Below are 27,230 nucleotides of genomic sequence, written 5' to 3' on the forward strand. Positions count from 1 at the left end.
ATGGCTGTGTCTGCCTGCGCAGGGAGAACGCTGCTGGCTCAGCTGATCTGACTCTCTTGGACTCTCTCTGTCCCTCACTGCTGCCAAAAGCCTGGGGAGAGCATGAGCATGACCATGACTGAGAGGAGCTGGACCCTGCTCAGAAACACGCACACACAGCTGAGTGGGCTGGTCCCTCCTGCCTATGCAGACTGTGCCACTACAGCACACAGCCAGTTTATCATTAACTTCCACAGAGACAGCCTAAGCAGCAGCAGCAGCCACAACCTGCACCAGAGGAAGCTCCCAGAGGCCAATCTCTGGCTCACTGGCAGGTAAGAACGACAACATCTGAAATGACAATTGCTTTGCCCTCACTGGAGTTATGCACAGGCAGGTGGTGGGGCCTTGAAAACGTCTGCGGTGCATTAGCAGAGTGCGGACGGTCTGGCCTCTGCTCAGCAGCTGCTGTCGTCTGTGCAGGAGGGTTGCATAACCAAGCTGGAGATCATGTACCTTCCAAGGCCTGCCTCCTTATTGGAGGAGATCAGGTGCCCATTGGAGAGGGAGGAATGCAGGCACCTAAGAGAAGGGCTGGAGTCTCAGGTTTAGAGCCAGCCCATCTGTCACCACAGCTGAGTCATACCAGTAGCAACGATAACACTTTAAGCTTCTATAGCAGCTTTCACCAAAGTGCCGTGCAGGTGGGTCAATAATGTGTTATCCCCACTTTACAGACAGGGAAACTGAGGCACAGAGCAGTGAAGTGACTTGCCCAAAGTCGAACAGCTGGTTAGTGGCGGAGCTGGGGACGTCTCCTGACTCACAGTCTCCTGCTGTAACCACTAGATGGGCTAGCTGCCAATGGGACTGAACAAGGACAAGCTCTGGTGAGAGGCAAGAGGAGTGTCAAAGCCACATGCTCTGGTTTATTCCCGAGACAACGCTGTGATTTTTAAAGGCATTCTGACTCAGACCATTGATTGGCAGCTGTCAGTCAGGCTTTTGTAGCCCAGTTAGAAATATTTCTCACCTGATCCATTCATTCTGCCCCCTTCATAGATAGGAAGCTGCAGGGTACTGTGTTCTAGTCACAATTTCACTTCTTTCCCTCGTTTTTGGCTGGAGCCCTAGAAGCAGGTTCTCATGCTTAAGTTGAGGGAGGGAGTTTCCAGAGATTTGGAAAAAGCCCTAGCAAGAATGAGCTAATCACTCCCTCCTGCAGGCTGCATTTCCCTGCCCCTCCGCCCCCAGCCAGCACTATGTAGGACTGGGACCTCTGGAAATGAAAGATGTCCAGAGGAGAGACATTGTGGCTGGCAGGACCGATCCCTATGGAATATTCTTTAGGGAGTTGTCCAGTCACTTTTGAATAATTCCAGGGAGGGGCCTTAGTAGGTTATAGTGTGAGTGCTTATAATGTGGTTACTGTTGGGATTATTATGGTTTGTTGAGCAGTGACAATGCACTCAGTGACATGGATTACCCCCGGAGTCCCCTGCTTGGAGTGCCTGGGATTGCCATCACTTGGACTTTGTAAGAGGACACTGGAGAAGGCACTGAAAGGGTGTGGTAGGGGACAGCTCTTCATTGGCAGGAGGATGGACTGGCTGAGCTGCTATGGTACAATTCTGGGAACCTGTGCTAAGTGCTTTCCAGACATACAAGCAACTTCAGTCTCTTCTGAAGGAAGCTTCCAGTAAGACAGAGTTAAGACGTGTCTGATGCACGGGTGATGACGGTAGCAGCCTGAGGTGGTGCAGGAATCTAGGTCATTGCTGAGAGACTCTGTGGGAGAAGTGTGATTAAGAAGGGGTGGGAAGAAGAGGAAGAGTGTATGATGTATGGGCAGATGGAGACAGCTCCAAGCTTGCAGAGTGCTGGAGAGCCAGGTAGTTGTGAGGCCAGGTATGGCAGTTACCGCTCTGGATGAAAATTCTACCACCTGGCACAGTACACTGGGGTGAGATTCACCCATAGAATATAGCTACAATAAATCACTCCCGGGCATGGCCACAGGGTCTAATATCACAACGTTCCTCCTGCCACAGACACTGCCCTTCCCAAGGGTAATGATATTCCGGTGGTATCGACCTGCGTGTGATATGCCGATTTCATTCCTGAGAGCTTGCCTTCCACTGGCTGAGTCTGGCAGATGCTTCTGTGACCGGACACTGGTGTGAAAGAGAACATTTGCAAAGGCTCTCAAACATCATGAAAGAAAATCCCAGCAGTATTGTGGTGCAAAACTGGCCATATCCATTAAGTGTAGGAGCAGCTACCTCTCCTAAAGCATCACATACAGACAGATGTAGATGGGCCGTTCACTACTGAAACTATGCCAATCAGATGTGGAAACATCTGAAACACTAGGTGCTACAGAGAGTGATGCAGTGCAATCCCATGAGTCGGCTGTAAGCCAGCTCAGAATTCTAGTCCAGTGTCTGTAGAACCTCTCTTTGGATCAGTACCTCCGGGCAAGAAGAGCTCAGATGTTAGTATCACTGCTGACTGATGGGCTCTGGGGAACAGAGGAGAGAGGTAAGCCAGTCCACAGCAGGACTGGACAACCAAACATCTCTCAGTCATCAGAGAGCGCAGACCAGACGGCTTTTCTGACAGTTGGACTTTCCTGAGGGAGGCTGCCACACAGAACTGCTGCTGTCTCAAACCGATAGAGAAAGCTCTGCATTGTGCTAGCTTAACCCTTAAACCACTAGGGTTTTCCAGGCTGCCCTTCCAAGGGGACCCACAGGAGGATGTGTTTATGTATCCAAAGTCCACAAAGGGCTATTAATAATTGAGATGAGGATGATATTTGCACCCCAAGATCTCTAAAGGGGGATCAGTAATATTATCTTCATTTTATAGATGGGGAAACTGAGTCACAGTGTGGCAGAGTGACTCAACTGAGGTCACACAGTGAGTCAGTAGTAGAAGTAGGAATAAAACAAGCTCAGGAGGTTAAATTATTCATTGGGGTTTGAGGGTGGGGCAGACAGATCAGAGAGCAGCAGCGAGCAATGACTATCGAGTGAGGCTAGCATGGGACCAAACATCCACTAGTATATTGTACCCCAAATCAGGATACCCACTCCTGTAGGGGCTGTTACTAGAGGTGTGGGGGGTGCTGCAGCGCCCCTGGCTCAAAGTGGTTTCCATCATATAGAGGTGTCATAAACAGATGGTTAAGGGTTAATGTTTCTTTTACCTGTAAAAGGTTAAGAAGCTCAGTAAACCTGGCTAACACTTGACCAGAGGACCAATAGGGGGACAAGATACTTTCAAATCTTGGTGGAGGGAAGTCTTTGTTTGTGCTTTTTGTTTGGTTCGTTGTTCGCTCTCGGGACTGAGGAACGGGACGTCATTCCAGGTTCTCTAATCTTTCTAAATCAGTCTTTCATGTTTTAAAATAGTAAGTAATAGCCAGGCAGGGCGGGTTAGTCTTATGTTTGTTTTCTTAACTTGTAAATGTGTCTTTATGCTGGAAGGATTTTTACTTCCGTTTGCTGTAACTTTGAATCTCAGGCTGGAGGGGGGAAGTCCCTCTAGTCTATATGAATCTGAGTACCCTGTAAAGCATTTTCCATCCTGATTTTATAGAGATAATTTTTACCTTTTCTTTTTTTAATTAAAAGCTTTCTTTTTAAGAACCTGATTGATTTTTCCTTGTTTTAAAATCCAAGGGATTGAGTCTAAACTAACCAGGGATTGGTGGGGGGAAAAGAAGGGGAGATGGTTAATTCCTCTTTGTTTTAAGATCCAAGGAGTTTGGATCTGTGTAAGCCTCTCAAGGCAACCCAGGGAGGGGAGAGTCTGGGGGGAAAAGGAGGGGGATGGTTAATTTCTCCTTGTTTTAAGACCCAAGAGGTTGGGGTCTTGGGTTCCCCAGGGAAGATTTTGTGGGAACCGAAGTGTGCCAAACACAGACTTCTGGCTAGTGGCAGCGTACCAGATTTAAGCTAGTAATTAAGCTTAAAAGTGTTCAGGCAGGTCCCCACTTTTTGTACCCTAAAGTTCAAAGTGGGGAAAAAACCTTGACAAGAGGGTTTACACCAGGGGTAGGCAACCTATGGCACGTGTGCCAAAGGCAGCACACGAGTTGATTTTCAGTGCCATTCACACTACCCGGGTCCTGGCCACCGGTCCGGGGGGCTTCTCATTTTAACTTAATTTTAAATGAAGCTTCTTAAACATTTTAAAACCCTTATTTGCTTTACATACAACAGTAGTTTAGTTATATATTATAGACTTATAGAAAGAGACCTTCTAAAAACATTAAAGTGTATTACTGGCATGCAAAACCTTAAATTAGAGTGAATAAATGAAGGCTCAGCACACTACTTCTGAAAGGTTGCCAACCCCTGGTTTACACTTTGGTTCAATGGCTCTCAGCACCCCCATGATACAAATTGTTCCAGTGCCACTGCTCCCCCCTGGACCAGTTCAGTTTTAGGGATCACTAGATTTAGGGTGAGGTGGTAACTCAGACCCTAGCCAAGCTGGTGAGGACCTTGGTGCAGGAGGGGCTGGTTTCACCTGCCTTTGGAGCCCCAAACAGAGATCAGTTTATTAGAATCAGGCAGGTTAATTTCCTGGGGTCCCAGTGGGAGCTTGGGGCATTGGTGGACCTGTTTCCTCTGTTTTTTCTATTCCTATGGCAGCTGTGCTGCAGGGAGAGACTGGCAAGGGGAAAGACGTTGAAACCTGGGTAGATAGATGAGCTCAAGCAACAAACTGCAGCCAAGCCTTAGGGAGCATGACTGAGACCCTGGTGAGATACACAGGATAAAACGCACATTTGAAAACAGGTGGGATGAAAAGAGTGTGGCGCTAGTAACGGTTCAGGTTTAACTCTTGGTCTTTTCCCTTCCAAATACGGGCTTTGAGCAAGGGCAGAATTCTTTTAAACCAATTGGGTGGGATTTTAAGTGGCAACAAACTATCTAAATAATTTCACTTTGGAGCTACTATTGGCTGGGTGGCTTGAGAGCACACTCAATAAGGGCATTACATTTCAGTAGCAATTTCAGTTCCCATTACACCTCTCTTATCCTGCCATCTGCACCCAGCCCTGGTTTTTCACTTCAGCCTCCTATTTTGCATCACCTAGCACACCTGGCACACATCTCTCCCTTTGGGGCCAGTGCTTTAATCATTGCTTTTAGTGAAGACAAGCTGTAGACTGGAGCTGACACGGATTGGAGCTGTTTACCCATTCAAGGCTTCCCTCCCTGTAGTGATTTCGAGTGTATTGCTTTGCCAGTTCCAGAGCTGTCTTCCCTCCTCTCTTCAAAATGAGAAACATACAGAATCCAGGAAGGAAACTATGTGAGTTTACTCAATTTATTCCTGTTCTCTGCAGGCAGGGAGGAACTCAGATAGGCACATTCTAATGTGAAAGGACTGTGAAGATAACAAAATGTTCCTCTTGCTTCTAATATCTATGTAACCCTTCTGCCCCCTGAGTTGGCAGCAACAAGGACCAGGTTCAGTATCCAGGAGTTCCGTTTCAATAACACAATGCAAAACTGGCTTGAGCCACCACCCAGTGACCTGGAACAATTACATACTAACCCCCCCCCCAGGCGCTTCTAGGAGTCAATACTTTCCCTCTCACAAGCACGGAGTCTGAGTGTAGCAAAATCCTTTTTAATAAAGGAGGGAAACAATGTGGCATCATATTGGGGAAACACCACAAACAGGATTCATAACACAAACCATGAGCAAAAGATCCACCAAGTAAGTTTTGGCAGTGTCCTTTTCCCCTTAAGTCTAATCACCCTAAAGTCCAACAACCCAAAAGTCTCTGTCCCTGGTCAGTGCCGCCCCAGAGTTCAAAAGTTTTTCTGCAGAGTTTTACCCCCCCAGCCTGGGTGGAAATGGGGGCAGGGCACACAGGGTGTTATGGGGAGCCATACATGGTCTGAGGCTGACTTCCCCGCCTCTCCATGGAGTCCTATCACAGCCTTCACCACGAACAGTTCCACTCCACCAGCTGCTCCTTTCCTCCAGCCGTCCCCGCCAACTGCTCCACTCCACTCACTCACTCGCTGTTCCGTGTGCCCCTCTAATCATCCCGCAAACTGCTCAGCTCCGCGCTGCTCCACTCATTGTTCCATGGGCCACTCCAACCTTCTTGCAACCTGCTCCGCTCTGCCAGTCACTTAGCAATATATCTTCAGGCTCCCCACACTAGTTAACACAGCACTCAGCTCAGTAAGTTGAGCTCTTTTAGTGATTTCAGCGTGTAGTAGGGGAGCCCCAGTGCGGGTGCACCATTGGCCCAAAGTGAATTCAGCTCAGCAGCCTCTAGCTAGACTCCTAATAGAATCAAAAGTAGCTCCCCTATTTAACAGTAAAAAGAGAAAAAGGTACAATTAGACTCATAGACCAGAAGGGACCAATATGATCATCTAGTCTGACCTCCTGCACAAGGCAGGCCACAGAACCCCACCCATCCAATTTTATAACAACCCCTAACCCAGGACCGAGTTATTGAAATCCTCAAAATCGGTTTGAAGACCTCAAGCTGCAGAGAATCCACCAGCAAGCGACCCGTGCCCCACGCTGCAGGGGAAGGCGAAAAACCTCCAGGGCCCCTGCCAATCCGCCCTGGAGGAAAATTCCTTCCTGACCCCAAATATGGCGATCAGCTAAACCCTGAGCATGTGGGCAAGAGTCACCAGCCAGCACCCAAGAAGGAATTTTCTGCAGTAACTCAGTTCCCATCCCATCCAACATCTCCCCGCAGACCATTGAGCAGACCTATCTGGTGGTAATCCAAGATCAATTGCCCAAATTAACGATCCTATCATAACATCCCCTCCATATACTTACCAAGCTTTGTCTTAAAGCCAGAAAAGTCTTTTGCCCCCACTACTTCCCTCGGAAGGCTGTTCCAGAACTTCACTCCCCTAATGGTTAGAAACCTTCGTCTAATTTCAAGTCTAAACTTCCTAATATCCAATTTATACCCATTCGTCCTCGTGCCTACATTAGTACTAAACTTAAATAATTCCTCTCCCTCCCTAACGTTAACCCTCCTGATATATTTATATAGAGCAAGCATATCCCCCCGCAGCCTTCTTTTGGCCAGGCTAAACAAGCCAAGCTCTTTGAGTCTCCTTTCATAAGGCAGTTTTTCCATTCCTCGGATCATCCTTGTAGCCCGTCTCTGAACCTGTTCCAGTTTGAATTCATCCTTCTTGAACATGGGACACCAGAACTGCACACAATATTCCAGATGGGGTCTCACCAACGCCTTATATAACGGTACTAACACCTCCTTATCCTTGCAGGAAATACCCCGCCTGATGCATCCCAAAATCGCATTTGCTTTTTTAACAGCCGTATCACATTGGCGACTCATAGTCATCCTGCTATCAACCAGTACCCCAAGGTCCTTCTCCTCCTCCGTCGCTTCCAACTGATGCGCCCCCAACGTATATCCAAAATTCTTATTATTAATTCCTAAGTGCATGACCTTGCACTTTTCACTATTGTATTTCATCCTATTTCTATTACTCCAGTTTACAAGGTGGTTCAGATCTTCCTGAATAGTATCCCTGTCCTTCTCCGTGTTAGCAATACCCCCCAGCTTTGTGTCATCCGCAAACTTTATTAGCACATTCCCGCTCTTTGTGCCAAGGTCAGTAATAAAAAGGTTAAATAAGATCGGTCCCAAAACCGATCCTTGAGGGACTCCACTAGTGACCTCCTTCCAGCCTGACAGTTCACCTCTCAATACGACCCGCTGGAGTCTCCCCTTTAACCAGTTCCTTATCCACCTTACAACTTTCATATTCATCCCCATCTTTTCCAATTTAACTAACAGTTCCCCATGCAGAACCGTGTCGAACGCCTTACTGAAATCTAGGTAAATTATATCTACCGCATTTCCTTTATCTAAGTAATCCGTCACCTTCTCAAAGAAGGAGATCAGATTAGTTTGACACAATCTACCTTTAGTAAATCCGTGTTGCAATTCGTCCCAATTACCATTGACCTCTATGTCCTTAACTACTTTCTCCCTTAAAATTTTTTCCAAGACCTTACATACTACAGACGTCAAGCTAACAGGCCTATAATTACCCGGATCACTTTTATTCCCTTTCTTAAAAATAGGAACTACATTAGCAATCCTCCAGTCATACGGCACAACCCCCGAGTTTATCGATTGCTTAAAAATTCTCGCTAACGGGCTCGCAATTTCACGCGCCAGTTCCTTTAATATCCTCAGATGGAGATTGTCCGGGCCCTCCGACTTCGTCCCATTGAGCTGTTCAAGTATGGCCTCTACCTCAGTTGCGGTAATATCCACTTCCATATCCACATTCCCGTTTATCATCCCTCCATCATCGCTAGATTCCTCAGTAGTCTTATTAAAAACTGAGGCAAAGTACTTGTTTAGATGTTGGGCCATGCCTAGGTTATCCTTAACCTCCATTCCATCCTCAGTGTATAGCGGCCCCACTTCTTATTCTTTGTTTTCTTCTTATTTATGTGGCTGTAGAACCTTTTACTATTGGTTTTGATTCCCTTTGCAAGGTCCAGTTCAATGCGGCTTTTAGGCTTCCTCACTTTATCCCTACATGTTCTGACCTCACCAAGGTAGCTTTCCTTACTGATCCTGCCTTTCTTCCACTCCCTGTAAGCTTTCTGCTTTTGTCTAATCCGCTCTCTGAGTTGCTTGCTCGTCCAGTTTGGCCTACAACTCCTGCCCATGGTTTTTTTCCCCTTTCTTGGGATGCAGGCTTCTGACAGTCTCCGCAGCTGCGACTTAAAGTAATTCCAGGCCTCCTCCGCATTTAAATCCACTAATTCCTCCGTCCAATCCACTTCCCTAACTAATTTCCTTAACTCTTTAAAATTAGCCCTCGAGAAGTCGAAAACCCTAATCCCAGATCTACATTTGTTTATCCTTCCATCTAGTTTGAACTGAATCAGCTCATGATCACTCGAACTGATGTTCCAGGCCCTCAAAGGGGGGTCCATACCATCAGATGCCCATGCCCATGCCCATGCCCAACCTCTCTCAATTTACTGGGTTTTGGAACCTACATTCCTTGTCTAGCGAGTGCTCCTTAGTTAATGGTGAGACCCTCTGTCATAAAACAGTTTCATAGTCCCTCATTCACATAATCAGGGTAACAACAGTTTATTCCTCGTGCCCCAATAACAGAGAAATTGGTGATCCCACAGCTGTCAAAGTGACCATTTTGGGCTGCCATGGACTAGGTGGGGTGGGTGTGTCTATGCAAACAAGATCAGCCCCTGAAATTCTTTTCCACACTCGCCATAATTCACCACCTGATGTCAGGGTAGAGCTCATCCTGCCTCTGCTTATATCTATAACAAATGAAAGTTATAGCCCCTCCCACTACCACAGATATGCCTGTCTGAGAGCCTGATCCCAAGCCCATTGCAGTCAGTGGAAATAGACCTTGGAGGGATTTTTTGACAGAAACTTTTGGGGCAAAAAATGCTGATTCTGTGACACTGAATATTTCACAAATTCATGTCAAATTCCCTGAATTGGTTTGGTCAGAATAAAACAAATAATTCAGCAAAAATCAAAAAAGTTTCAATTTTTTCTAAATGAACACCTTGATTTTTCAATTCAACGAGATTTTTCATTTTGAAATTTCCTTCAATTTTATTTTGAAACATTAAAAATATTAAAATATTCTCTAAATCAAAAATATGCTGTAAATGCTGACTCAAAACTCCCCTCCCTCACACTTTTAGATTTGCTGAAATTAAAAAAAAAAAAAGTTTTCCATTTAACCCAAAATATATTTCCCCTGGATTTCTCAGAATTGTCAGCAAACCAAAAAATCTGTCATTTGCCTATTTCTATATGGCAAGACTCCCCCGGACTTTGAGTAAGGCTCTTGAGCTGCAGGCAGTATTCCAAATGGTTAGAGTTAAAGTGAAGTTAGAAACAACACTAAGAATCCCAATCCAAAAGGAACATGCAGAAAAGAAGCAGAGTAAAAGAAGCACCATTATCTAAGGCCTGATCTACACTAGGGGGTGGAGTCAATGTCAGATACACAACTTCAGCTATGGGAATAGCATAGCTGAAGTCAAAGTATCTTTTATCGACTTACCTCCCATCCTCATGGCATGGGATCGACGGCCGCAGCTCCCCCTGTCGACTCTGCTACCGCTGCTCGTCCTGGTCGAGTTCTGGAGTCGACGGGAGCGTGTTCGGGGATCGATATATCGCATCTAGATGAGATGCGATATATCGATCCCTGATAAACCGATCGCTACCCGCCGATCCGGCAGGTAGTGTAGACGTATCCTAATACTCATTGAATGGAATAGCCCCAGGTCCCTGCACTTTGGATTTCTGGGCCCAGGTTTTCAGGCATCTTAGGTGCCCATCTGCAATTGAACATCTAATTTTTTCACACATCTCTACTGCAGTTGCACATGCAGGTCAGATAACTGTGCCTGCACATGCAGCTATTTATCTATTTGAAGGCGCATCTACCCAATCCATGCAGGCAGCCACTGTAATTGTGCACATAAATCTGGTGAATACCTTCCGATATATTTTGTGTCTAACCTAATTGAAAATCCAACCCTTAGGGTCAGTGAAATCAGCCCTTTATGGCCATGTACAACTTACTCCCAACCCTTTTTTATTCCTCCACTATGTGGGATTGGACTAATGTTTTTTGGTTTTCTCCTGTTTTTGCTGCAAAGCCAAACCCTAAAATGTAACTTCTTTTTAATCCCTGCATTATAATGGGGTATTGGAATTGTGCCAACACCTGAGAGGTGATCCAAGCATCAGTATCTCTTCACTGGACTGAGACTGCACTGACTGAGACCCTCAAATTTATTGCACATGGGCCACCAAACAGCCATTAAATTATAATGACTTTGGGTTGCTACCAATTTTGGCTGGATGAAAAGTGGAGACCTAGTGGCAAAAGGTGACTCAACAACGCTGAATCAAAGAATCTGTCTTTACTATAGTCATGCATAAACCTGCTGAGATGACTTGATTGCAGAATTGCTCTAAACTGAGCTCTCCGCCTCTCTCAGAGCCTGCTGCTGACATGGCGAGCTCCAGCCCAGATGAGCCGCCTGCTAAGGAGACACCAGGCACTGAGTGCCCCATATATGAAGAAGTGATATGCCTTGACAGAGTGGAGCAGAACCAAAGACTGGCAGTGGAAGAGCTGATCAAGACAGAGGCCAGTTATGTCCACACCATCGAGCTCTGTGTGTGTGACATCCGGGTCCACCTCCAGCAAAAGCAGGTGAGAGCTAGACTAAAATCTCCCAATGGAGATGTCAGTCATGATGTGGGGAATGTTCTGTTGGTGTCGGATTGAAATGGGAGCTACTGTTTCCTCTCAGTAGGAGCTAAGCCTGTTCCCCTGTACAATGGAAGGGCTCTTTTAACCAGCCTCTTCCATAGGAGAGAAGGTGGGGAGGTGTCTAACCAATCCTGGAAGTTTGACATCCAAGTCTAAAAGTGAAGCCTCTTAAAAAGTGAAGCCTCCACCAGCACCTCAAAGAGTGACAGTTACCCTGGAGGAGTTTTGCCCCATAGAATTACCTGTGACATGAGGCAACAGATCTTCAAAAATAGCCACTGAACTTGCACCTTTTTACCCATTGAGATTTTCATGTCTGCTTTTAAATGCACAAACATCCAGATTGGGGCACACAAAGTGCATTTGCACAGGCGAACTGAGGGCATGCGGTGCAGTTTGAATGCCTAGCTCTGAACTTCTGCAAGGGTACAACTGTAGATGCGGAAAACTGTGCATGCAGCAGAAGCTGGTCAAAATATTATCAACAAAATGTTTCCCTTGAGAAATGCCATTTCATTGACACTAAAATCTTTTTTTTTAGTGGGTGGGAGCTGGAAAGGAAAGGGAAGATGAGAGACTGACTCTGATTCTATTGGAGTCTTTAGGATCCTGGTCTAGGATGTGAGGGTCCCAGATTCAAGTCCCTGATCTCTATCAGGCCAGGCTATAGAGAGCCAGAGTGTCTCACTCTGTGAAACTTCCGAAGGTCTTATTTACATTCTCCATTAAAATGGTTGGTTTTTTTCCATTTGTTGTCCCCCTATATCTTTTGATGCCTGGGTCCAGAGGCTCCTCCCCTTTGTCTGGGGGCAGGACAGCTTTAGATGCGGGCAGGCCTGTGCCTGTCTATCCCCAGAGCCTCTATTGGTGGAATGTTGCCACATTTTGATACCTGTAAATGTTTTGTGAAGTGGAATTGTTGTTTTCCAGCCAACCCCATGTGCAACTTCCGATGATGGCTTGAAGGATGCAGATGCTGCGGCCTGGAGGCTGGTGTCTAGTGTGGGACTGAATTCATTCTGATTGCTTATGGCTTCTTTGTTCCTTTCAGCTGCCTGACATAGACCTGGAAGGGCTTTTCTCTAACATAGATGACGTCCTCTGTGTCTCCAAACGTTTCCTGAAAGGGCTGGAAGCGACAGTGAGCCAGGAGCCTGAGCAGCTGCTTCTGATCAGTAAGTGTGAAGATGGCAGCGAGCGAGGCTCTGTGTGCCAGGCTGACACTGAACTGATACTGCCGATCCCTGGCAGCAGCAGGGGAAAAGGGCCTGCTTCACCTTAACAGCCGTCATCCTTGCCTTCCTCGGCGCTCTTGATATCCAAACATTTACAGTAGCAATCTGTCTGTGGCTCTGGCAGACCCAGCCAGCCTCATGCCTCATGGGCAGCAATCCAGGGCAGCATGAGTCGTACTCATGTCCTGCTTCTCCCAGGAATCCAGAGCCTGAGGGGAAGAAATTGTTGGGTCATGTGTGTTAATCTCAGCAGATTGTTTCACTAGCTCTGCAATCACTGAGAGCGTAACCCTGCAAGTTACATGCTGCATGAGGCACGAGATCAGACCTGCCCATGGAAGGGTTGGGAAGCGTCACAGTCAAGTTAGGACAGGGTGCCTGAGGGGCAGTGATGCCCATTGCTGGGTTACATTTGGCTGGGGAAGAGCCTGGTCTTGTTTGCTCTCCATCTCCTCATGTTCCCTGTTTCAGCAGGGTGGAGAGGAGCCTCCTGTGACTTTGAACTTCTCCTGCTCATCTGGTAGGGAGAGTGGAGACCTCTATCTCTGCACCAGCCTTCGAAGGCTTCCTTCACTCTGTCCCTTGCCAGTGTTCCTCAGCCACAGCTTGGAGGTATCTCCCTCTAGGGTGTCTCGGCTGCCATGTCCATTCAGTCCTTTGTCTCTCTTTGACCCTGCTGGCCAGGAAGCTAGTGACAGTGCTGGCACTGTGTATGCTGAGGACATCCCTCCCTTAGGAATGGGGCTGGCTCCCCAGCGTGACTCTGTCTGGTAATTTTGCTGCCCAGGTGCCTTGTTCCAGGAGTTCAAAGAGGAGATGGAAAGCGTCTATAAGGTTTACTGTGCCTGCTATGAGCAAGCTCTTCTGCTGGTGGAGAGTTACAAGAAGGACCCGAGGTTGCAGCAGGAGATTGTGGACACCCTGAATACAACGGTGTAAGTACCATACCTGTTCCCCAGCTCTCTTGGTGAACCTGACTGTGCTTTGGCTTGAATGGCAGTCTTTATCCAGGATGGACTGGGCATGCTTTGGAAACACATTCAGTTTACACAGCTGGCTGGACTAGCTGGATGTCCCTTTCCTCCTGACCAGAGAAGCTGCTGCTGGGGGCACATGTCCTCAGTCAGTTGGCTGGATCATGTACCCTGAAACAGGGGTTGGTAACTATCTTTACACCATAACCTCCTTCAGCCCTCTGACAAAATTGTGCATCTCTGAGTCCCAGAATCCTCTGGTCCATTTGCCATGGTGCTTTGTAGGAAGCACTGTGAGGACTGGCCTGTGGTTTATGGACATTCCCAAGGTATGGGGAAGACACATTTCCAAGGGACTGAGTAATTCTACTTCAGCGGGAGATCAGAGATGAGGAATGGCGATGGCTCACAGCCACCCCAGACAGCTATTGATGTTCCCATGGGAAGCTGTGACCAGGAACTGAAGTGCTTCCCTGACAGCACCATTCCCCATCCCCTCATTCTGGTGCAGGTGGTCACAGTCTCTTCCAGATATGGCTGGATTCTCTTGTCTCCTCTAGGGTATCTGGCTGCTTGGCTGTGGTGTTCAAATTTGGAGGGCGAAATCCCCTTCCAACCTGGGGTCACGGGGAGAGGCTGCCCTCACACCCTAATAATTCACCTTCTGAACAAAAGCAGGGTTAGGGACCGTGAAGAGGCCCAAGAACTGAAGAGGATGAAATGAGTTTTGGGGGGCAGCCCTATGGCCCTGCACTGCCTTGAGGGGTGGGGACCCTGACTGCATTCTCAGTGCTTCGACCCCTGTCTGACCATGTGCTCAGCTCCAGGTGATAGATCCATCCTCCCTCAATATCTTCTCCCTCCCTGTCCCTGGGCCAGCTAAGAAACAGCCTTAACAAGCTCTGAAGGGAGCCCCATCTAGTCCTACTGGACAGGAAAGGATGTTGGAATGGGAGGGAGAGAGGGAATTAGTGGAGGTTTGTGGAGGGGGGCCCTCCAGCATATCAGAATATCACTGCTGTCCCCTATACACGTGATGGACGGGGAGCTATTACTCTGTTATCAGGGGAGGATCAGAAATAGTAGCCCTTGCTTTGTGCTGCATTTGGACCTTGGTCCCTGTCTTGGATCCTTGACTCATCTGTCCAAACCTGGACGATAGGCGAGGCTGGTAACTGAGAGCACCTGCAGCTCACGCCTGCTCCCCTCCCCCAGCCAGCAAATGGGAAATCATCACCCGCATGCGGAAAGGGGCCTGCCAGCGGATTGCGAGATACCCTCAGCGTGACCTGGGGCAAGAGCTGACATGGGCTTGCTGCTGACACTCTCACTTCCCTATTAGGCAGAGCACTGATGGCAGGGGAGGGGGTTGTTGGGGTTTCTTACTCTGTGCCTCCATGGATCTCGCCACAAAATCACTAGTGAAAAGTGCCTGCCATGCTGCTGGGAGGAAGGCTAGTCAGCCTGCAGCACTCGCTCTGCTAAAGGCAGCTAGTCACTGTCTTTGTCTCCCTTCCCCAAGACAAGAATCAATCCCAGGACCTGTTCACTAAACAAACGTGGCGCTGTGTAATGAGGCATGGAAATCCATCCGTGGCTGGCAGTGTCCTTCGAGTCTCTCCCTGGCTGGTGCTGGCAGACAGTCATCGCAGTGACTTAGCACAGCTGTGAGGGGTGACAGTTCACAGGCTCTGCCTGCTTCCCTTTGGAAGGCCGAGACCAGGGCTGCATGGCCTGGAAATCCCTGAGTACCTGACAGTGAGCTCCCCAGCACAGGACGCCAGGTCCTCAGTTAGTGTAAATCAGCAAAGCTCCCCCGCAGTAGTTGTAGCTACAGAGAAACTGATTTTCAGCAGCTGGGGATCCGGCCATGAATTTGAAGAGAAAATGGGATCAGCGGTACAGATCGTCCCCACTGTGGTGCCATTTGGGAGTGGGGAGAGGGCTGTTACGCACATCACATGGATTCAGGGGGTAGATGCAATTAGCCTGGGACCTTATTGTGAAATGGAGTTTCTTTGAAGGTGTCGCCCTCATTACATCACAAGTGTCTGATGCCTATTTGCCCCCCCTGCCTCCTCCCTCATGACTGGGTGCATCTGAAAGCTAAGGGGTCTCTCACCCAGCTGTGGACAGGAAGGAAGGGCTCAAAGCCCTGCAGGAATTCAGCTATACTCAAGATCCTAATCCTCCCCATTTGCCTCTCATGCAGGCCTCACACAGGTGCTTCAGACCTGAGCTTCTTCCTGGTGATGCCTGTGCAGAGGGTCACCAAGTACCCGCTGCTGCTGCAGAAGATCTTGGAGAACACGTCAGCCAGGGACAATGCCTACTCTGCCCTACAGAGCGCAGCCAGCGCCATGCTCGAGATTAATGCCAACATCAACGAGTACAAGAGGCGCAAGGAAGTAGGTGAGGAGGAACTGGCATGTTAAATGCCTTGTCAGGATGACGGAGGGTCTGTAAAACCCAAGATCAATCAGAAATGCCTCAGCTCATTGTTATTTCATTGCAAACAGTTTTTAGTCTGGCTTTAACCTGCAGTGGAACAACCCTTCCTTTCTCCCACCCTCTGTTTGTCTTGATTGTAAACTCTTCCAAACAGGGACAGTCTATAGCACCATCTAGCACAGTGGGGTCCTGATCTCAGTTATGGCCTCCCAGTACTAGAGAAACATTATTACTATTCTCATACTACTAATTGCAAAACAAACTGCGTGTGTAGGGGATCCCTGAAGTGAAACTGACTAGAAACATTCATGAAACTGACCAATCTCTTGTCAGTTTCAGAGCTGAGACAGGCAAAGAGGAAACAACCCCCCCAATGGTACCAAATAAAAACAGGCTTTTACAATTCTTTCTGATTTCTTTTTCTAAATTATTTGTATTCAGCCAAGCAATTCACCTTGACACATTGCAGTGATGCCTAGAGACACACAGGCTTCTCCAGCCAGTCACTTGTGCCAGCACTCCGTCAGACCTTAAGTTCCGTCTAAGCAGCGCGGCCATGCAGCTGCCTATTAAGCCCGATACAAGAGCTCAGGGCTGAGGCGGGGAGAGGTGCCTCTCCCCCCTGGGCCCAGCATGGACATGGCCCAGACTTGCCATGAGCAGGGTAAAGGAGCCCCTCCCTCTGTCCAACCCAGCCCTGCAGGAGCTGCTGTGGCTAGGGAGAGGTGCATCTCACCCAGCCCCAAGCTGCTGTAGCAAGAGAGGGCTGGGGGGAGTCCTCTCTCCCCACTGCAGCCCCAGGGAAACCTGCACCCGAAGCCCCTCATCCCCAGCTCCACCCCCAACCCTCTGCCCCAACCTGAACCCGCACCCTGAACCCCTCATCTCAGCCCCACCCCAGTGCCTACACTCCCAGCCAGAGCCGTCACCCCCCCGACCCCAATCCTCTGCCCCAGTCCTGAGCCCCCTCCCGCACATCACCTCCATATTGGTGCCTATAACAAAATTAATTCTGCACATGGACATACAAAATGAGAGGGAACACTTCATACCCGTAGTGGTTTGTGCATGTGAAACTACAGGCAGTTTTTAAAACATTGGGCTTTCATGTCTGAATATTCTACTCTGTTAATGGTTTGAGTTCTCTCTCTCTTTCCACTAATCAGTCTGATTAGAGCATGTTATAGTTCCTACAATCCTTTCTTTGTGTTTTACTATTCTTATGATTATTCCTACCTTAGTTCTTATTATTTGTATCATAGTAGCACCTGTGGGGATCAGGTCCCCACTGTGCTAGGCACTGCACAAACACTTAGCAAGAGACAGTCCCTGGCTGGATAGTCTAATTCAAATGAGACATGAGATGTGTGTGTCAACTATGGAAGGCAAGGAGAAGGGTCGGAGTGGCCAGGGGAGAACTCAGGAAGGGATATAGTCAGGGCCAGCTTTAGGAAGTGCAGGGCCCAATTCGAACATTTTCGGCGGGGCCCTGGCAGGGATGACTTAAAAAAAAAAAGTGGAAAAAAAAGCCTTTCATTTCTTTCATGTATTATTTACTTTCCATAACTATATGAATAATAAAATTATATATTATATACATTGCATCATATATGCTGTTGATTGGCTATTAATGACTGCCATTTCACATGTGTGGGTCCCTGCCACTCCCTGGGGGTGTGCACATGTGTTGGTCCCAGCTGCTCCCTGCCCTCCTCATTGAAGCAGGTGTGCAGGGTTACCGCCCTGGAAACTGCAGGGCAGCAGTGGACATGGGGCTGGCTGGAGGCAGGGCAGGGGCTGACTGGAGGTAGGGTCTGGCTGCAGGCAGGGCAAGGGGTGTGGGTCTGGTTGGAGACAGGGGGTGTGGGGCGGGCTGGCTTCAGGCAGGGCCGCAGGGGGGTGCAGCAGGGGTTTGCAGGTCTGGAGACAGCGGAGTGTGGAACTGGTTGGCTTCAGGCAGTGGGGTGCAGCAGGGGTTGACTGGAGACAGGGCAGAGGGTGCGGGCTGGGCAGGGTGTGCAGGGCTGGTGCGGGCAGCAGTGTGTGTGGGGCTGGCTGGCTTTGGGCAGGGCTGCGGGGGTGTGTGGCAGGGGTTGGCTGGAGACAGGACAAGGGGTTTGGCAGGGGCTGGCTGTGAGCACAGGGTGCAGAGGTGGCTGCAGGCAGGGGGGGCCGGACTGGTGTGCGCAGGTCAGGGGGTGAAGCAGAGGCAGCTGGAACCCCAGCCCTTTAAGTAGCCCCCAAACCCCCTTCTACCCCGCCCTGGACCTTTTCAATAGCTGCGGGAGCCTTGGGGAATGCATGGGGGAGACGGGGCTTCGGCGGCTATTTAAAGGACCTGGGTGGCAAAGGCAGCTGGAGCCCCGGGCCCTTTAAAGAGCCCCCGGAGCCCCTCACTGCCCCAGGGCTCTGGGGGCTATTTAAAGGGCCCAGAGCTCCAGCCGGGGTCGTGGGGCTTGCCACGCTCTGGCTGGAGCTCCAGCCGGGGTCGCGGGGCTTGCCGCGCTCCAGCTGGAGCCGCCAGGCTTGCCGCACTCTGGCTGGAGCGTGGCAAGCCCCATAGCCTCGCTCTCCCGGCCGGAGCGCGGCAAGCCCCGCCGCCCCGGCTGGAGCTCTAGCTGGGAGAGCGGGGCCGCGCCGCGCTCCCGCTGGCGCTTCGCTCAAAGGAGTGGGACCATGGAAGACCCCGGAGCAGACTGCAGGCGGGGACCGGGGTAAGTTAAAAAAAAAAATTAAAAAGGTGCCTAAGGCGCGGGGCGGAATCGGCCTAAAGCCGGCCCTGGATATAGTGGAGTAAGTAGGCGGGTCATGTACAGCTTCAGTTATACTCCCTTCCCTTTATGAGAGGTCAGGGCTGTGCATTTGGGCCCCACAGAACTGAATGAGATGTCATCCCCAGGAGGGATGCAGGCTCAGAGATTTCTTGATCCCTCACCTATTTATCTTCCTCCCCTTCTGTCCTGAGGCAGCAACCAAATACAGCAAGGTCGAGCACCTGACACTGCGGGAGCGCCTTGGCCGGCTCAACAAGCACTCCATTGCCAAGAAGACCACGCGGCTGAGCCGGCTCTTCATGCATGAAGCGGGCATTGTGCCCAAGGTGAGGCTCCTGCTCACGTCCAGCTCCCAGTAACCATGCAGTGTGTATGTGCTGGTGACGTAGGTAGGAGGAAAACAGTTGAACCAAGGGCAGCAGGAGATGGGTGCCGCTTACTGAAAGCACCTGTTGTTTTTCACAGGTGTCCTTTCTGTGGCTTAACACTGGCCATCACATGTATTTGCAAGTGGGATGTGTGAGACATGGGTGAGCCACACTGAGGTCCTATCAACACTGAGATCATGTGATCCATGCTGTTATCACGTGAGACACTTAAGTCCTCATGTGACCTGCCTGTGGTCATTTGTCCCAAATTTAAAGGCTGGCCTAATGATCTGAGTTCAAATTCACTCTCTTGATCTCCTGGTGAACAAAGTCCTAGAGCATTGTAGAAGCAGCTTTCTCAGCTCCTAAAGGCTTAGACTGGGGGACTCAAAAGAGGGATTTTTGAGGACCCCAAGGAAGGAAAACAAATCCAGTGGAGTGGACCCTTCCTGTAGGCTCCTCCCAAGTCCACTGAAGGCCTTTCTATGCCCTACCTCTACCCTGCATGCGTCCCTACCCTCATGCAAGTTCATTCTGGGAGAAGTTCTGGGCCTGTTGAAACCAACGGCATAGCTTCAAGGATTTCACCGCTGTGTACCCCAAGAACTGTCTATGTTCCAATCCATTTGGTGTTGCAATCCAGTCCATCCCACAGGACAGCAGGAGCACCACGCCTGCTGGGACTAGTCAATGAACTGATCTCCTGTCCAGGAGCCCATGGTATATCATCTCCCCATTGACTTTCAGACAGAGGACAAAGAGTTCGACCATCTGGAGGAAAAGTTTCAGTTCCTGGCATCTGGTGTGACTGAGCTGAAGGAGAACGTAACCTCTTACCTGAACAATTTACAGGTAAAGCCCACTCCTCCCATCATGCTTGGGGGTTAGAGACCCACAGAGGCAATCCCGGCAAGCTCCTGTGGATGGCTCAGCACCTTCAATTCCACCTGAAACTGATAAGAATTGATGGTGCTCAGCACCTGGCAGGATTGAGGCCTTATTTCTGATAGGTGAAATCCACCCCTGTGCAGAGGGGTCACATAAGGTCTGTGGATTGCTTAAGTCCCCAGAGCTGAGATTGAAACGACGCCTGGGCCTTGTTCCAATTCTCTGCACAGAGGTAAAGTTCATCCCTTGTGAGGAATAAATAAAATAATAACTGCACTGTGCTGAGAAGATGCACGGTGCTACAAATGGTCCCAGGGTTATTCATGTTGTGAAATCCCTGGGCTGCATGAGAAGGACTCTTTCCAGCACTAAGGCTGACACACTGGGAACAAGGACGCAGGGTTACACAGTGAGCTAGTGCCCTGGCTTTCCTCCTTTGAAGACCCAATTTGCTTGCTTCTCAGCCCTTCCCACAGGTGGCATCTCTCTGGTAATGGCGGCCACAGCTGGAGGCCTGCCTTCATCTCTAGATGTGGTGTATCTTGACAAAGTGCAGGTAGATCTTGACAAAGTGCAGGGACCTCAGAGAAGAGGAGCCAAAAGACCCAGCGGGCTGGAGGGATGGACTCATAAAGAGCAATGAGAAGTGCTAAATGGGCTAGGCTGAGAGAGAAGGAGAAGGGGCCAAATAGCCCTTTATAAATATGGGAAAGGCTTAAAGCCCCACAAAACACAGGAATTCTTTGGGGGCTGGAACTGGGAGGAATGGGATGAAATTAGGGAAAGGAAACATAGTCTGGGATGCCAGTGAGATGCTAGTGTGCAGAATAGTCTCCCAGGGAAATGGCAGAAGCCCCATTCCGTGGGACTTTTGAAACTAGCCTGGAAAAAGCCCTGGAGAACAATCCTGCCTTGCCCCAGGGTGCTGAGCTGGATGCCCTGAGAGGTCTTTACCGTTGCTACCGTTCTCACCAGGAGTCAGGGAATAGGTTGAGCACCCAGGACAATAAGCTCAGTGGTCTGGCTGGGCAGGGCTGTGATCAGCCACAACTCCTCAGCATCCTTTAGAAGTCCCTGAGGAAAGGTGTGTATCCCATCCCTGCCCCAGGGAAATCCTCTGGTAAATATTAATAAAAGCTTGAGATGATGTGATCCCCCACGTGAAAATGACCTGACCTCCTAATGCACCATTTGGCAGGTTGGCAGCTCCTTAATCCCTCCAGTCTGATCCTCCTCATTCATCTGCACATGCCAGTCCCTCAGCCACAAGCAGAGAGCCAAAGCACTATTTATACAAACCCAGCAAAGCATGTGGCGTTCCCATGGGAGCCTCCACAGGACCCGGGGGCAGCTCAGGGGTCTCAGACACAACAGCCAATCTGTGGTTTAGGGGCCAAAGATCCCTCCCTCCATCATCTTCGCTGCTTCTGGCTCCCACCTTTTCAGTAACAATGAGGACCTGAAAGGGGAGCTGCATTCCCTGGGACATGACCTCCTCCTCCTCTGGTGGAGGGTGGGGGAGAGCAGGAGCGCACCTGGGACAGAGGAGACACTAGCTCAGTCTGAGCCAAGAAAGCACCTTCTGCCAATACTCCAAGGCAGCCCGGGCTGGTGGGAATAGCACATGGAAGCTCCTTTGAGTGGCCTGGCGAGTATTTCTCTGAAGAGGCAGAGAACCCATCCAGATGAGAGCAGGGAGTTCCAGTCATCTCAGCAGCTGCCCTCAGGCAGGGGTCCGTATCTGGGTTTCTGCAGGGTTTCTTGTGATCATGGCTGCGGGCACCTGTTTGTTGCTGTAGGCTGGCTCTTGCCACATGGTTTGTGCACCCTGACCTGGAGGTCATTCCTGAGCATTGGATGCACAAACTGGTTTGCTATCAGAGAGCTGCTTGGAGCACTGATCTACAAACACTGCTTTGATATTTTAGGATAACTTGGAGATGCCAAGCTGAGTCCATTGGTTTGTTATTGTAGCTAGCTTGGGAGCATGAGCCTGAGTGCACTGGTTGGATACCATAGGTTGCAGGACAGCTGCTGTAGTTTTTATTCTCAAAGCAAAGAGGACAGGAGCTTTGGGTGGAAGAGATAACAAGTGCCTGGAGTTTACAAAGGACTGTAGGAAAAGGAGTAGGTCACATTCTGAATCTGCCTTCAGGGAAGGCTTTCACAGCCCTGGGCATCTCCCAGGTTTGAACACACATGGGCAGTTCTAGGGTTCTCAGCCTCTTTTTCCCCCGCCCCCTCCCAGGTCTTCCTCCTTTCCAAACCACAGGAGTGCGAGCTGGAAATGGAAGGAGCTGCCCAGCAGTATCGTCGCCTGGCGGGAATGCTCCATCGCACCATCTTCCCGGAGTTTGTGAGTGCCACCTCACTTACATCTGTGTGGGCAGGGAGTCTAGCATTGGTCTTGCAGGTCCCACCCCAGGGCTGTTCTCATTAGCTTACCACAGGCAGTGAGGGCAGGACTGCATCAGAAGAAAGGACTGTGGGAAAGGCAATTACACTGGCTATGTGACTTGCCTCCTGACCGGTACACCATAGGGAGCTCCATCATGTGCCTGTGTCCCAGCCCTCACTCCACTTCTGGGGATTCCCTGATCCCTCCCCTCAGTCAGAATTTGGGCACCTCACTCCACTAGACGTTACCCCAACCCACTAGCACCCTGCCTGTTTCATTCCATGATACCTGCTTATCGCCTGGGGACTCAACACCCTCTGAAGTCTGTTCTGTCTATATTGTGCCCCAAGCTGCTCACTGCTTCAGTTTCACTGGCTCAGAATGAGGAGGGTGGGTGGCTCTTAGTGTCCTAATAAAGGTCCAGGGAGGGATGCCTGTGTGTCTGGCTACTGGTGGAGAGGTACCTGAGAAGATACCAATCATGTGTGGAGTCTGGTGGGATCATAATGGGAGCTTCCTGGGGTCTTTTGGCAGAAGGCCTTCTCGGTGAGCCCAGTGGAAGCTCCCCCTTCGTCAAATCAATAGGAGCTAGAAGTTGCTGTCTGCAGACATGACAACTCCCTTCTCTCATGGCCACCAGTCACACAGGGGAGCTGGGTGCCGATGCTCATCTGTGACAGGCCTGGAGAACATGGATTTCAAGGGTCCCCCATGTTGCTCCTGATGTTCAGGCTGGGGCACTGTGCTGCGCAGCTGGCAGATCTGGGGACATCAGGATTTCACTGGGGTGCCTCTGGGTTCTCTCCAACAGAGGAGACGGCTGGATCAGCTGGTTTACCAGCCACTCTGCAGCCTGTCAGAGACTCTGAAGGGACCACAGCAGCTGATCAGGAAGCGCCTCGACAAGCTGCTGGACTATGAGGAGATCGAGGAGAAGAAGAGTGAGATGGGCAACATGACTTACGATGAGGAGGCCACCATGAACACCTACCTTGCCATCAACACCCTACTGGTGTCCGAGCTCCCCACCTTCAACCAGGTGGCCATGCAGTGGCTGGGGCAGATACTGCGCTCGCTTGTGGCCCTTCAGAGGGACTTGGCCAAGCAGGTGCTCCAAAAGGCTGAAATAGAGCTGGCCCAGGTAATGGAGACCCCTGGGTGGGTACTGAGCTAGCACGAGTTAGAGGCTCTTGTGCTTGGCCTCAGTGAACAGCCACACACCACTCAGACCCACAGGCATGGGGTGAGTGGGGCACCAGGAGAGGTTACTGCCTGGGAAGCAGCAGGGTGCTTTCCTCCCACCCTGACTCTCCACAGACAGATGCGCTGAGCTCTCCCTGCGGGCCACACTTTTATCTGCATGTGTCTATTTCCCTTCTCCTTTGGGTGGGCTGGAGTTGCTTCTCCTAGACTGCTACGGGTGGCCCTATCCCCTCTTGGGGAGTTCCACATGGTAGCTGAGGATTACTATTAGTATTTGGATTGTGCTAGTGCTGAGGGTCCCAACTGTTAGTGCCGAGGGGCCCATTGTGCTGGGTGCTGAACAAATGCAGAACAAGAAGACAGCTCCTTCCATGAGAAGAAAGCCTGATCAAGCCAGAATATTCCTGATCTCCTAGGAGCCCTCCTCTCTAAGACCCGAAAGTATCACTGACCATTTCACACTTGGGGAGGAGCTGTGATTCAGGCAGGAGCATTGTTTGTTGACAAGGAGGACCTGATTGATTGTTCAGGTTTCTTGAAATGTAGAAACTCTTGTTCTCTTCTGGTTTCTGATTCCCTTTCCTTCTGTTCCTCCTCTTCCTGATACCCTTCCCATGGATTTCTCTCTGCACAGCCCTTCTCCCTCAATGCAATCTCTAGTTCCACTGTCTCTTTCCACAGCTGCCGCATAGCCACGTCCCTTTGCCTACTTTCTGGAAGATGGTGAAGGAGACTTTAAGACAGTCTGGTGCTCAGCTTAACTCCTTCTGCCAGAAATTTGAGACGGTCATGCCGAGCCCTGTGGTACAGGTAGGAGCAGGGAGGAGCCAGACACCTCCTCCCATCAGATGGCTGAGAAGACAGGGACATTTGGGTAGATTCTTAATGTTTCACAAATGCAGGAGAACATCCCACTGGGAAGCAAGTGAGGTTGGGGACAGCCAATTGCAATGCCGAGGACTTTGCAGCAGCCATGTTACTGGCTTTGACTCCTTGACAATGGTTGGCTGGTAATTGTGGTGAGCCAGGGAATCCTCCACATCAGGCTACAATGCCCTGGGGTGGGTCCCTTAGCTCTGGAGACCCAGCTTCCTACCCTGAAGCTGATCAGATGTTTAACTGCAACTGACAGGAATTCCTACCCTGGCTGCCACAGATCATGACATAACACCCAATAATCCAGAAAGAAAACACACTCGAGGGCAAGTTCTCACAGTAGGGAACATTTTCTGACTCAATTTTCCTTTTGTCTTATTCCCCATTAGCCTCTTAGCCCTGCTGAGGAGCGCAGGGTCCTTTCACTTGTCAGTAAACATGGCCCAGAGAAGCTCTACCAGGTGACGAGCAACATCAGTGGCAGCAGAGATCTGGACCTGACCCTGCAGAGGGGACAGATTGTGGCTCTTCTGCACGAAATGGACACCAAAGGCAACACTAACAGATGGCTAGTGGATGCTGGAGGTACTTGTGAGGACTACAGGAACCTTTTCTTTTCCCCTGACACTAAGGGTCCCTCAGGCCAGCATGAAAAACAGGAGGGAGAACTATGTTCTGATAAAGTAAAGTTCTCTGGGTTGGTGAACTGTCCCAAGGTAGGTTTCCATCCGGGAATTTCTGGGGAAGCAGAGACTGCTTGGCATTAGGGTTGTATCTCTTTTCTCTCTGGAGTAACCTCACTGAGATCCATTCTCCTTGACGGCCCATTTGTGGATGAAATACATCACAGCTTTGCTCAGGAACTCACAGGGCAGAGCTTGATGCGCTGAGAGGACAGAAGGTTGTGAATTCTGTTCCAAAGGCCTGAAGCCGAACCATTTATCTCAACCAGCCTGAACTTCCTGGGTTTGGATGAAACAGGAGCTAGATGTGACCCTCCCCTGGTTTTGCCAAACCCAGACCCACCCCCATTGTTGCCCAGTTCTAATATATCTGCAGCCACAGGCCATTACACATAGTACTCAGGTTATGCCCCACTGATTCCTCAGAGAGCATTTGTGGTGTACCACGGCCTGGTCCCCTGTGTTCATCAAGACCCCGGGATCCCTTGGTGGTGCTTCACGGTGGGGCCAGTCAGCCAAATAGCAGAGAGGTGCAGTGGCAGAGCTGTGCAGCCTTGCACGATGCCAGGGTGTTGCCAGAGTCATCCCTTCCTTTTTCCCCTCTGCACAAATCCATCCACAAAAGAGCAACAGGTAACTAGTGCCCAGCCTGACTGAGTCTGTGTGTCCTACAGGTCACCGAGGGTATGTCCTGGCTGGGAAACTCCAACCATATCATCTGGTCCAAAGTCAAAAGCCCAGGATGCAGATGCTGGCCCCGGATGCTGGGGCTGAGAAAAGACGGCACTCTTACACCTTACCTGAAACTCCCAGGCCACAGATCCTCGTCACCCCTCCAGCTTTCCAGGTGGGTGTGGAGACACCGGCAGGCACCTACATTTGTTCAGTCATTGCACCCACCTCTGTGCATAAAGCTGCCCTGGGCACATTCAGTACCTGCACACATATACAGCACAGGAGTAGGGGAAGCACATACAGCCACATTCACAACACACAACTCAAGCAAACAGGTAGCCAGTGCTTATGAATTTCCACAGCCATGGAGCATCCAAACCCATGCACATCTCTCTGAATTGATATGGCCTAAATGAGTGGGATTCTTGCATTCATCTCCACTTTAGCCCCCATATCCTGCTCCCATCTAGATCTTCTCTCCAATGGGGGTTTTCTGTACCTATCTCCTTGCCTTTTCCAGGTGGTTGCAGGTTATGCATTCACAGCCAGGAGCCCCCATGAGGTCAGTCTGCAGGCAGGGCAGCCGTTGACAGTGCTGGAACCTCACGATAAGAAGGGAAGCAAGGAGTGGAGCTTGGTGGAAGTCAACGGACAGCGGGGCTACGTACCTTCCAATTACTTGATGATGGTCCCCACCCAGGAGCTGGGGGGTTGGAGCTTGCCTGCTTGGTCTCTACCAACTCAGCAAACATAGCAGCAGAAGCAATGTTCAGGAATGAGCGATCCACTCCCCTACCCACCCTATCTCCCAGAGAGGCTTGGCATATGCAGTGAGTAATGAGCTGGAAAATGAGCTGGCAAAGAAATGAAGAGGCCCCACTGGACTGAGAATGGGAAGGACAAAAACTACTGACATAGAGTTTTGCATGGGGAACTTTGTGTGCAGAAAAGGGAGTGGATGGGTGTGTGTTACTCTGAGAGTGCCTTTTGTGTTGTCATGCAGGAGGGCATGAAGGTGTGAGGGTGTGTTTGTGTCTGCATCATCCGAGCCATTAGCAATTCTTTTTGAAAAGTCATGGAAGATGAGAGAGATTCCAGAGGACTGGAAAAGGGTAAATACGGTGCCAATCTATAAAAAGGGAAATAAGGACAACCCGGTGAATTACAGACCAGTCAGCTTAACTTCACTACCCAGAAAGATAATGGAGCAAATAACTGAACAATCAATTTGCAAACACCTAGAAGATAATAAACTGATAAATAATAGTCAGCATGGATTTGTCAAGAACAAATCATGTCAAACCAACCTAATAGCTTTCTTTGACAGGGTGACAGGCCTTTTAAATGGGGGCAAGGGGTAGATGTGGTATATCTTGACTTTAAT

General features: G+C 49.8%; 1 protein-coding gene across 2 annotated transcripts; it reads left to right on the forward strand.

Annotated features, from left to right (window-relative positions):
- Positions 1-26,984, forward strand: ARHGEF37 (Rho guanine nucleotide exchange factor 37). Of its 2 annotated transcripts, none has more exons than XM_030573656.1 (13): positions 1-314; positions 11,044-11,261; positions 12,373-12,496; positions 13,344-13,491; positions 15,743-15,942; positions 18,951-19,081; positions 19,871-19,975; positions 22,260-22,367; positions 23,221-23,550; positions 24,294-24,422; positions 24,878-25,073; positions 25,846-26,018; positions 26,367-26,984. In XM_030573656.1, exons 2-13 carry the CDS (start codon positions 11,058-11,060, stop codon positions 26,598-26,600), a joined length of 2,082 nt encoding a protein of 693 aa, XP_030429516.1. In that variant the 5' UTR covers positions 1-314; positions 11,044-11,057; the 3' UTR covers positions 26,601-26,984. The 2 variants fall into 2 exon arrangements, with proteins under 2 accessions (XP_030429516.1, XP_030429517.1); XM_030573657.1 differs by lacking the exon at positions 1-314 and adding an exon at positions 4,773-4,790.
- Positions 26,985-27,230: the final 246 nt, after the last annotated feature.

Source organism: Gopherus evgoodei, chromosome 8 (genome assembly GCF_007399415.2).
Source record: "Gopherus evgoodei ecotype Sinaloan lineage chromosome 8, rGopEvg1_v1.p, whole genome shotgun sequence".
Taxonomy (NCBI): Eukaryota; Metazoa; Chordata; order Testudines; family Testudinidae; genus Gopherus; species Gopherus evgoodei.